This window comes from Embiotoca jacksoni, unplaced genomic scaffold (genome assembly GCF_022577435.1).
Source record: "Embiotoca jacksoni isolate LCO1_2020_lvr unplaced genomic scaffold, fEmbJac1.0.p SCAF_1, whole genome shotgun sequence".
NCBI classification, from domain to species: domain Eukaryota; kingdom Metazoa; phylum Chordata; class Actinopteri; family Embiotocidae; genus Embiotoca; species Embiotoca jacksoni.
The window spans coordinates 25,282,385-25,295,562 of record NW_027185229.1 but is presented as its reverse complement, the minus strand read 5'-3'; the positions used below and the strand labels follow the sequence as shown (position 1 = coordinate 25,295,562).

The 13,178-nt window shown below is 40.4% G+C and overlaps 1 protein-coding gene across 2 annotated transcripts in view; it reads left to right on the top strand.

Moving 5' to 3' along the window:
- igsf21a (immunoglobin superfamily, member 21a) overlaps positions 1-13,178 on the top strand; it is a 158,168-nt gene that overhangs the window by 79,630 nt on the left and 65,360 nt on the right. For both annotated transcript variants that reach the window (XM_069149712.1, XM_069149703.1), the window contains exon 3: positions 9,142-9,263. In XM_069149712.1, coding sequence (XP_069005813.1) covers positions 9,142-9,263 — 122 coding nt within the window. The remainder of the gene's footprint in view (positions 1-9,141; positions 9,264-13,178) is intronic.

Here is a 13,178-nt window from a genome sequence, read left to right as displayed (position 1 = left end):
CATTTAATATTAAATCCTAATTTTTGTTCTTTATTACTTAGCTCAGTTGAGGAGACAAAGTCACCCTGGAAATGAGCATTAGGAGTAAATAATATGTGCCAGTGTCTGCTTCCACAATTTAACTCAAGCATGTCTTATTAAAAATGGAAAAAGGGCCCTTGCCACATTAAGGATTAGAAATTCGTATTTAAGCATGAAATTAGCCCAATGCTGTACGCTGTACAGACAGATAAGTATTTCAACCCAGCTCAAGTACGTATTCTGTGGATTCGCATGAAACATCTGAGCGTTTGTTTCAGATGTGTACATTAATCTCCTTGTGTTAACTATTCATCATGTAGATGGCTGAATCAAAATAAACTTCCTGAAATACCTTTCCTTACGGACACCCGTTCTGACATTAACTGTGGAATCCACAGTTTTTGTAGGTGAAATCCATCATTCAGTAGGAGCTTGTTTTAACCTTTTGAAGTTGTCCTGCACAGTAACCCTATGTGGATTTCTGCTTTCAACCAATTTCTGTCAGAGGACTGTCCCAGTGATGAATATTCTTGCAGTCTGAAGGCAGAAAATGCTTTATCATAATAAACTCACTCATAAAATTTATGAAGAAAACAAAAGCTTTTTGTCTATTTTAGCATTCTGCCAAATTCAGCATTCTGTTGTGTGTGCTCAGGACCTGCTTTATGATTTATGCGTTGACTAACACTACCCATATATCCATCAACCAGCAGATGCAGATGGTGGCTCCAGTAATCTGGAGGATAAGGAACAAAATAGGGGGGGTGGGGGAGAGAAAAACTGTGAAGCTGCAAACATATGCAAACTCACTATGTCCACAGTGGCCTTCATGTTTTTTAAGACCATCTGTTTTCCAACTTGTGTGCCCTTGTGAGTCAAAACCCATCTGTGATATAAAGCAGAGAATGTCGAAAAATGTTGTCGGACATAGGTTTGGTGGATAAAACGACATCACTAGTTAGATAATAAAGGAAATTATAATTTTTTTAACACGTTTTTAACCAGTCAACAGCTATGTTGTTTTTAACAGATCACGCATATCATAAATAGCACGGCAGCATTTTTTGCAACCAGCGTGTTGACTAATAACTCGTTGAAATGTGCAAGAATTGCCCGAGGGAGTGCGGTAAGAAAATGTTACACACACACACACACACACACACACACACACACACACACACACACTTCATGTGTCAGCTGCACACGATTGTTGGAGTTGCTGATGAGCTGCGACAAGCTCCACTCAGCAATTACTATATGTTGTACAGCAGCATTTCAATGTAAGTAAGTAAGTAAGACAGAGGAAAGATTTACTCACTCCGCCCCCACCACCCCCTCCCACCACCACCACACACATACACGCACACACACACACGCACACGCACACACACACACGCACACACACACACACACACACACACACACACACACACACACACCCTTACATCCATAACTCCTCACATATGCAGGCACTTAATTACATGCTGCCACACAGTCTGCATTTCATGCTCATAAGTTGGATGGACTATGACACAATACATTATCAGTGTTAAGTGCAGTCATTCTCATTTGTTGGAATTATGTAATTTGCATATCAAGCAAACACGCACATGCAGTAACGAGGACAAAGTGGCTCGGGGTGACGCGAGGCGGCAGGAGCCTGGAGGTCAGATGGGCTAAACAGTGATTCAGACAGTAGAATGAGGAGCTCGGGGAGTACAGGAAAGTCTGGGAAATGTAATGAATGCAGCTAAATAATTCAGAGGCACGTGTAATTAAATTAGATACTATAAGCTTGTTCTGAAGAATTATTGTGCAATGCAGGTTTATATGTAGGTGCCTGCTGACTGTGGTCACATTGAAAGCAACATTTACGGCATCGTACAGCCTGCCAGGTGTGTGACAGAAGCAGTCAAATGAAGACACTGAGTTATTTAATGCACATTGATCAAAGAGATTAAGGACAAGTGCCCACAATGGGTGTTCTTCCCTCCGTGCTGCATCTCATTACCTGCCCAAGTCCTTAATGGTAGTCTTTTATTATGTGGTTGAAGTCACGGTATTACATAATGTGCCACTAATTGCTGAAGTTACACAATCCTCTCTTGTGCTCCTGCCTTTAAAGCACACAATCGTTTAATGCTTTATTCAGGCTTAGCTTCGAAACTGCAGATTGATTGTGTGCGTGTAGTTTAAAAAAAAAAAAAAAAAAAAAAAGTTGCTCTAATATTAAAGAGAAATAGTAAAAATTCTTCCATACATAACCATAGTTGATTAGGATCTTTTTTTTTTTTTTAGATGTGCCATTGTTAGCACCTATCGTACTCCTGAAAGGGTCACACAACAATTTTGTAGGAGCTTTGCTGAAGGGCACCACAGTGGGAAGTGCTGAGGTAGATGAGATGCCATGCATTTTTCTCAATCTTTCCATCTTTTTAAAAACGTTTTTTCATCTTTTCTATTCTATAAAGTGTGCTTAAATATAGCCCAAGCGATGTCGCACTGCTAAATACAGTAGCTGTATAATAATCCATATACTATACATCATCAGTCTCCAACAAGTCTGACCTGCTTCGAACTCATCACCTCATCACTGTCAGCACATTGACAACCTGTCTCCCTCCGAATGACAGCCATAATAACCATCTCTGGATGGCCTTGTCTCAGATGGCTTTAGATAACACGCTTGCATAACACTTAACTGCCTGAATTTATACCCCGGCTGTGCCTGACCCTCACCCTGCTACCTCCAGGCTGCAGCTGAATGCAGCTGGTCTCTTCTTGTTGGTGGCACAGTTTTCATGGAGCCCATCTCTAATCCCTGTATGTAATCTGGCAGCTCCAGCAGCAGCCAATCACAACCTGTTTGTACTCTGTAATGTTGGAATCAAAATGCCTGACAGCAGAGCGGGAGCATGTGATGATGATAACGGGCCAGAAAAAATATCTCCTCCGACGGTGCCGTCCTCTTTTACCTCTTGTGTGCTCAGACAATGTTACTGATTGAAAATCGTCACATGGAAAAACACTCCCTTCTGATTAGCAAGCATTCACTGAAGCTAACATTTTCATTTGAACACATATGTTTTAACATCCTACTGACAAATCCTCTGAGTGACAGCGCCATCACAGATTTCTGTTATATTTTAATAGGTAACGAAGAAGTAAGATTACCGCAGCACTGCCACGACTTTTTGCAAGTTTCTCTATCATAAGTGTTCCAAAGTCACACTGAATATGTCAAAGCCTTCCACAAGTTTTGAAACCAATGTTCCTGTATTGCTAACCTGACTTTTTCTGCCAGATCAGCATCTCTTTAAATTAGCGTGGCACTACACGATGAGCATGTCTGAGCATCAAAGGTACTGTATGTGTTTGCATCATCAGTTAGCTACCAGCCTGAATTAGCCATGCTTCCCCGCTGAGAGCGGTGACAGACAGAGGGAGGAGAGGAGCCTGTCATTTGAAGCATGAAATCCCTTTAACCAAGTCTTCTGTCACTCAGCAGCCAGTAGGGGGGAGCGCAGCATGCAGAGCTGTAAACTCACAGGTTAAGAGGCAGGACCACCGGTGCTGCACGCTGGATCTGCTTACTGAATGAAGATGAACATTGTACAGCACATCCACAGATGTAACCGTCACTTGCGGACCACCTCAGCCAGCAGGCGTGCCGTATCGACACCTCAGCACTCCCCCCTTGTTACGCTTGGCAGCTCTAAGCGCCGCAGACTAATAAAGTTAATACACGGTGCACTTTTATCCCGCAGCATCATATTTCCTTTGCTTTATTACACTTTTTTTCTGTGCAACACTTTGCATTACTTTCTTATGTATTGTCCCTTGTATGTCATGCTTTGTGCTCCATAAAAATAGTGACAGCAAATTTCATCTCCTGCCTCACCGGGGCATGGTGTATTATAGTTGTACCTTCGCATCCTCTTATCTCGATTGCTGCATAGTTCCCAGCTTACTAGTGCTGTTGTCTCCCTGTTTGTTACAGTCGAGCTCAAAGGCTCAGAGATAAGTTGTTGTTCCTCTGAACTTATTGGAACTGAAAACCCCTGTGCTTTTCCACCGAATACCATTCATCTTTGTATTATGAATATTTGTATGTTTTCTTTGCTTGTGTTTTATGATACCATCTGTGGCCATTAAGGAAGGTCTTAAACACATTTTATTTCTATATATGTAATGTATGTATATCACATTTTTTACACAATAAGCCCATTGTGCTGCATCGTTGGGTTTTGACAAGACCTTGCGATGTACAAACTATTCAGTACCGTAGATGAAAGTAGAAACATTACGGACGAAAGCAAAACAGAAGCATTGTGATAACACTATTTCGGCACTATTTTACAAAAATAAAAATATCTTGATATCTAAAATGAAAAAAAAAAAAAACTCCTATTTTGGACATACTGTATGGTCTGGATTTTGTATTAATTTTGCTTTTGCATGCAGCAGTTACACTAATTTCACAAGGAGGACAATGTCTCCCAATGCTTCAGCGCTGTTTCAAAGAGACACATTGTGAGATAATAATATTAGGCAAATTAACACGGAAATGAAGGAAAGTGCCAAAGCCGGTTCATGACAATGCTCTGATCATCTCTTTTGTTGCGGCTTGTTTAAGTCTTTAAATGAGGAATTGAATGGGACTAAATCTCATTAAGGCATTATTTCAGACCCACGCTTCTGTCCATTTTATGGAAGTGTGCGACTTATAGATTCAGATCACACAGAATGTCCATAAAATATGAATTAACACTACTTGAAAACTATTATCATCAACTGCTAAGACACCATGTGAAGAATGCTGTTGCTCAGCCCGATCTTTGAATGATGTTCAACGACACTGGGTATCGCATATCTTTTTACATGCAGACAAGAATATCATGAATTACACACAGTTCATGTTTCATCTCGAACCAGTTTTAAAAAAAATGCTCTAGAGGACTTGCAGTAGTGATTCTTCTCAGACTGCTGCCTGATATTATGAAGCAGGATTCAGGTTAAATCTCTCACAGTTGGCTTGTAGTGTGTTAGCTGAATTTCCTCCAGTGGCTGCTGATGCAGCTGCAGCCTATAAATAGGCCCACCCCAGACAGGCGGAGGGAGGAGGGCTTTGGTTAACCCCTGAGACCCAGTCCTAATCTGACCCCAATAATAGGAGGCCTCATTAGAGAGGCAATTCGGTTGGCTGGCTTGGAGGGATACAGGACGACCTCTGTCTGGAGAGATGTCGGGATTATCACATCACAGGAGAAGCACAGGACCCTGTTTTAAGCACCTTCAAACTTACCCCCATTGTCAGTTAGCTGTCACGGACTCTTCCTCCACCTGCTGGCTATGCCCGCAACCAATAACCACTATCTGCCTCAATTCAGAAATAGGGAGGGTTAGCTATAACTATCTACCCCCCATGTCTGCCTTTTTCGTATCTCCAGATGGCCGATTGTGGGAGAGGTTCGGTGCCTCTGTGAGTTGTATGCATCGCATGGCCTGGATTCAACAAAGCAGTCGTAGCAAAGCTTTGCTTCCCCAACGGTGCTTTTCTGCAATCAAAGAATATTCATCTCTCTCTTGCCCTCCCTCTTGTACAGCCATTTTGGCACAGTTTGGTTCTCTTTTTCCCCTCCCACTCTCTCTCCCTTCTCACAGCTCTATCCCCCTCCATACACAGGTCCTTTATGCGGCAAGCGGGTCCTCTCGCGGGGATAGGGAGACAACCACTGATGTGCAGAATTTTTCAGATTTATTAAACGAGGGCTCTCAGGTCAGTCTTAATTAGCAGGTGAAATCATTAAGGAGTAATATATAAGGAGAGGGTGCTACCCAGAAGACTTGTCTGAGGCAGAAATCTCTCTGGTCTTTAGGGCTTCTGGACAACTCGAAATCTGACCCTGCATTATCCACCAGGTTTATCCGGGGGAGGATGGAAGCAGTTGTAATGCCTGTTGGACTAGATGGGCTGTGAAAGAGGAGACAATGGAAAAATGTCTCCAACTCAGTACTTCAGGGCCTGCAGATCATATTTGAATCAGTCTATGTAGTCATGTAATTTAAGTGAAGTGCGTCGTGTTTCAAACATTTTTCAATGCTTCTTCAGTGATCTTGTGTTTTTCCACTGCACTTCCCAGGAAATTGGATGTCTTTTTTTTTGTATCCTGGATTGTGGTAATGCTGTTTGAATTTTAGGAGGTGGACTGCCTCTTCTTTTTTCAGCTCCGCTAGCTTAGGTTATTTCTGTTCACACTTACCACCCAATTCTATTTCTTCCTTTGGAAAAGGTTTCACCTGTGAATACAATTATCCACCCTGGCAGCTACCTAGCTGGCACTCGGTACAATGTTAGTGCCTGAAGTGTCATCTCGATTTAAGCTGTCATATTGGCAAAGTTAATATGAATTTAGTCAACCTTGCCTCCTGAACACATACAGGAGGTTTGTCTCACTGAAGGACTGTATCACCTTTCATCAGCGCAACACCCGCAATCAGACCTTTAATAATTAAATTCAAGTTGATATCCACTTACAGAAATACAGTACAAGTTGTGCATTTTAAGTACTGATTTCAGACGAAACAATGCTTCTGCTTTTATAAAAGTTCATTGGAGAATTGCAGATGTGTTATAATGTCTAAATATGTAACTGCCTGACTATAAAAAGATGTTATTTCAGCATTTTTGGCTTACTCATATTAAACCATGTTAACAAACCAACTCAATATTTTTTTTTATATGACTGGAGACTAAATTTAACAAAATGTCTTTGTATTTTTAAGTGTAATATCGACCATGTTCTTTATTTATGTTACCAGGTGAGCAGTGTAAATATTACTGTTCGCTTCAAAATGCAAAATTGTTTACAACCCAGAATCGATGAAATTAGTCACCGCCATGTATAAAGCCACACAGCCAAGGGTTTATAGCCATTGTTGCCTGCGGGCTGAGCATTTCAACGGCTGCTTTGGGTCACTTGTGATTGGCACAGTGTACACAAGCGAACACACGTGCATTCACATATGCAGCACATGACATTTCATCTTGGCAGTCCTCTTTCAAAAGATGCAGCTTCTGAAAGGATGTTTGTGTCTTTTTTCTTGAACATCCTGCTTTGATGTTGTCCTGATGTGTTCTGTATTAAATCATTAATACAGCTCCGAAAAAACGGTTACAGTAATCCCAAATGTAAAAGTTAAAATTTTATCACCTGCTTACATCTTCATGAAGCATATACCTAAAATAAAATTTAATTTGAAAGCTTTGATAAAGAGTTTCGGTTGCTCAAAACAAACAATCAAGGAAATAAAGAGGATCAGTAGAAATTGTTTGTCTTGCAACTTCAGTCAGACGACTGATAATGATGGGAAATTATTCTGAGACTGACAGGGACGTAATCAGATGTGTTTGAAGATTGTAAATAGATTTGAGGAGAATCCTTGTGTAGAATGGAAATATGTTTGATCTAGTCTTACAGGTTTAATCACTGCACACGCAATATAGTGTAAAACTAAGTAACTGGAAATAAAACATTCAAATTTCAGTGACAGTTTTTCTGCATAGCTCATCATTATAAATGCTTGTCTCATGCTGCACTAATGCTCTGTAATGGATATCATTTTGTGTCTCAGTGACATTTGATTAGAAATCCAGTAAAATGGGCTACCTCTTAGCTTTCAATATAGTTGTCACATGTATAATGGGACTCTGTGTGTCTCTTTTTAAGCTTTGTAAGAGCAGATTCAACATAAGGTGCCGTATGGCCATGTCAGACAGAAATGTTGATTCCCTGGTGATGTTTCTGAAAGGACCATTACTGTAACTACAGCGGCGGCATAAGTCTGGCTGGTTGGAAAGCACAATTTTCAAACACAGCTTTGCTTTTAGAGGCCGACCTTTTCATGTTGTAGCTCCCTGCTCTGCGGCTCAGAAGGAAGGCACATCATCGCTCGGTGACTACACACCTGGAATGATATTAAAGCCGAGCAGATGGCCAAAACACTCGTAGGTCGTTGACAAGGGTGCCACAACTTTTCTAAGCTAAAAGGTGTCACAAATTTTGTAAATCATATGCACAAGTGAAGCAATGCTTTAAATGAAAATGTGCATCTTGACCTTTAATATTTCAAATCGAAGAAAATAACCCAAATCCCCCGAATCTGGAGGACAAAGGTGACGCGAAGGGGACTTGTAACCAATAAGAGATTAATGGTGCAGGTGACAAAGGTAATCTATTTCCGCACTCCTGCTTTTGGTTGAACAGAACCACTCGGCAAACTAAGCCTGAGACATCGTGCCTGTGAGACAAGACGTTATATGACATACCCTACATTCAACAACTGTTTTGCTCACATAAATACAATATAGCATTGTCTCTTCACGAGGCGGTGTGTACATTATACATATATTCGGACTAATAATGAAATCGTCTGACATTGTTTACCTCGGTGAAGGGATTGGATTGGATCAGAACGATAGCATCTTCGCTGGCAAGCGGAAGAAGGATCCGCGGCCCACCAACAATTTCCTTCTTCAAAGCAGCATTAGTGGCTCCATTAAAATCCTGTCACCCCTTTCCCTTTATGGCTGTCTGTGCTTCTGAAGAGAGGAGAAATCACAGTCATTCAAATGCTAAGTGACTTTAACACTCCTGTGAATATTAGAAAGGAAAGAACTACTCCATCATCTACCGTGCCCAGGAAAAAAAAAAGAGATGAGACCAGTGTTTTGAATATCCTATGCCCCTACCTCTGCAGTATCTCGTCACAAGCCATTACCTCTGCGAAAAGCAGACTGCTTGACACATGCAGAACGCCGCACCGTGTCAGTCTTCATTAAGACTTAACCATGTGCATGAAGGCAGACCGGCAGCTGCCTAAGAGACTGTCTCTGTGATGGTATCATGTCAGCACGTTTTTGAAGCCCTTGCTTTGAGACATTATGAGGAATGAGCTTATGATTCAATGAGGTAATTGTAGGCAGGATTACCATCTACACTCCAGGCAATGGGACAACAGTTTATTCATAGGAGGAGCTCTGGGGACCAAAAGGAAGGTCCTGTCCCATCCATCATTCGAGGAATCACCTTACTAACGCTCTCTCTTTTTGCTTCACAGGTCACAGATGGAGGGACCATCAAGCAGAAAATTTTCACCTACGATGCTATGTTTAATACAAATTACTCTCACATGGAGGACTACCGCAGACGCGAGGACCTTGTGTATCAGTCAACTGTCCGGTAAGCCTCAAATATCAATTTCATTTGATTCAAAACGAGACTACTTTCTTGTCAAACCTCCTCAGACAGGATATGCATTTGCAGCACTGGTAAATTTAAGCAATATTACACAGGAGGGTGTGTTTTAACATCATTAACTGGCAAGACAGTAATGCGTTCAGGACAGAGGCCATTGCGCCGAAGTCCGTAAGCATCTCTGGATTGCCAATAAATGATGTTAAAGTACACCCTCTCGCATAATATTGCGAGTTTACAACAAGTTACAATATGTAATCAGATTAAATATGTAATCAAAATGTGTTCATGTTTTGGGGCAATTCACTCTCAAAATAGAAAACCTTTTGTTTGTGCGCTCTCCGTTTCCATGGCAATACATGGGGTATGACTCATAACTGGAAAACAATCAGTAGACTCTTATGTAAAGGACACATGCATTTTTAAGATAGTAGCACCGTGTCACCCGCAAATACAGATGATTTGATCCAAACCCAATAGGCTGGCAGTTCTCCAGAGCATTGTAGAGCACAAAAGTCAAAATTCACTGAAAAAGATAGATATATTTATTTCCAAAATTCACAACAACTAAATATTCTGCTTCAACGATTTTGGAGTAAATTATTATTTTTTTGTTCTCTAGTGATGAACATATGCTTTCATGCTGATTTGACCACGTACCAAATTTACAGTTGACCAATCAGATTTCTTGGTCAGAACTAAAATATTCAACTCTGTGTAATCAAACCATCTCCTGATACTGTGATAGTAAATGCACCGAGATGAACTCCTGTTCACAACTACATTCCCAGACATCTGCTGTTGGTTAGACAAGGCCAAACTGGAGGGACCGGCCAAGGGGTCAGTATATCATTACATGAGGACGGGAGGCAGCGGCAAACTCTAATCAGCAACTCTGCTCAGGATAAGGAGTCTGATTTTTAAGACTTAACTAACATCTGGCCCGGCCGGCCCTTGTTCCATGCACAGTGGTGCATCTATCCCACGTAACACTGCCCATCTCCTTATGGTCTTATGATCCACTGCCACCCTACGTATCCATTAACAGCTTTTACTGAGAGGAAGAAATGGAGAAACAGAGAGCAGTAGTAATCATCTGGCTGTGGTTGGCTTGATTACACGTTTAAATGTCCTGGGAACAGCTTTCTTTTTACCCCAGGCCACAACAATACAGCTGGCAGCTGTCTGCTCATCTCCTCATTTCTCACAGCCTCTACTCAGTCTCTTCTCCCACTGCAGATATCACGAACTGTGAATGTTCAGCAACACAAAGGAAGTGCTGGCCGCGCATCGCACCTACAACTTCATTCCAAACCAGAATGCCTTTCGCTGTTGCATCCTTTTGTAATGATCCCACTTTTATCATTCCCTTTCATCTCATCTTCATCCTGCTCCTTCTTTTTCATTCAGCTCATGTTCATTGCTACCTCATTGTATTTTTTTTTTTCTCCCTTTTCCTTTTGCGCTCTCTTTCTTTTCTCCTGTGTGGTGTGGCTGCCCAGCTGAGGATGATTTATCTGGACAATCCTACTATCCCTTTGGGACAGTAGGCATCATCACACTGGAATGGTGTACACACTTACATCACACAAACATGGGAACATGAATGCACACACAAACAGAAGACACGAGCCACCACACACACATGGACACCCACATAAACACATTCAGAGACCACATCACAACCATCAGGTGGATGCTATCTGCACCACAGAATACTTAGCCCGTGTCAGACAGCCAGGGAGAAATATGAACTCCTACCACAATCACATCATTCTTCCAGTCAAGAAAAATATTCCCCCGGTCACGGTCCCACTTTCACAAAGTATCACAGAAGCTCAACTCTACTTAGAAATGCAAAAAACTGAATTTTCACTCACTCTAATCTCCCATTTCCACCTGAGAATGGTAAATCTTCTGTACAAAGCCTCAGCAGTCTGACAAATCCAGTTGTACGACCAAAAATTAATGCCTCAATATTCTGTATCTTTTATAAACGTGGAGTATTTTTGCCAAAAACCTTTCCCTTCTGCAGATTCACTTTCTCACAAGCACTTTGTGTTTTATATTGCTATGATAATGTAACAGGAGTCTAGATGTTGTTGTTTTTTCCCCCCCCTCATATGCCAGTTTCTAATTATTAGAGAGTTTCAGAAGTCACATTGATGTAAAGATCGCTCTGTCTCGTCTGGCTTTGACAGCTATTAGTCATAATCTTTCAGAGAATGGAAGCAGCTGTATTCAAGTGCCAATACATAGATTAGTCCTTGTAAGATGAACGGCAGAGCTCACATCTAGCTGGTGACACTTGAAGTTTGAAGGCCCTCCAGTATTCAATCAGAAGTTGACAGCGCCAGTCTGCTTTTTTTGTTTTCTTTACAATATCCGTACACTTATAATGAATGTTTCACATCAAGGGCATGCTCAGGTTTAGTTTAACCTATGAAAGAGGCATTTATTAAAGCATATGGTGAAGTGTTTGTGTGTGAGTGGGTTGATAAGGGCATTCACTGCATCTGATGTTGATGCTGAGCCTGTTTCTCATCTTGTCTCCAAACATGTCCATAACCTTTTTATAACTACTGTACAAAGAAAAAGCGTATGAGAAGGAAATCCTCACAAGTATATATTTTTTATAACTAACTCTTAGAATTACGTTATTTACAATTTGCACATTAGATACGTAATCATCTGTTCATGAAACATTTTGACACTAAATGTATCAGTGAATGTTCTCTGCAATGTAATATCCCCTATTAAATACTATTCCAAATTCACTCTGAACTATTTGATTTTCAATCTAATAGGAAATAAAGCTATCTTTAGCTGTTCAAATATTCCAAAATCATGTTCCATCCCTACTTAAGACAAAGTGGCAACCCACCATGACATCACTCATTTATTTGAGAACTGCAGTTTTGAAAACAATCCTGTATTCTGCATTTACAGCAACAGTGAAACGGAGGAAGTTGAGACTTCTACTTTAAAGTAAGCAATTTAAATAATAGCGCTGTGCTGAAAAGTGATTTTGTAGTTAGTTGCACCAACAATAATGTCAAAAAAAAAAGATTTTCGATTTATACCTCTGCCTTGTCCTAAAAAAGAAACTGATAATAGGGCTTTATAGCTCCCAGCTATATGAAGGGAAGATAAGGTCTCTGTGGGGTAGAAATAATTTAATCAAAACCTTGATATTGCCAAACATAATTTGTTTGCAGAGTATGTAACCTCATGGAATTGTATATCGAAAAATGAAAAACCTTAGTATTTAATGGATTTGACAGACTTTACAGCCCAACTAACAGCAGTGTTTCTAACAAGCCAGATATGTTTTTCTATTACCTAATATTATCATACTTATATTCAGATGTGCCAGTGGCATGTACTATACTCAAAGACTGAAGAACTGGGAAACAAATTGCAATAAACTCAGGCAAAATATTTCCTAAAGTACCTATCAAAACATTGTTCAGAGTTATTAAAGCTTCATAAAACCTTTTTAATAACAGTGCAGCACATTGCTATCAGCAACCACTTTGACTGAATACAAACATTTTAAGATGAAAACACTAAGCTGGACTTCTTGGCAGCAAAAAGGTATTTACCAGTTTATGGATGTGATGAGCTACAATAATTCTTGCTATTTTATAGATTGCTTTTTATGCAGTTTCCGATAAATGCTTTCTAAATATGCACATATAAAGACTTAAGCCTTAACTTCATAAACATAATCATAGTATAAATATGGAACTATGTTTAATGCAAAGCGACAAAAAGTTGAAAGCTATTTACTGCAAACCGTAAACCAAGACATGACTTTACATGACATATTTTTTACAATGATTTATTAAGTAATATACTTTTGGAGGAACAGTCATTGTAATACAGAAGCAGATTCAC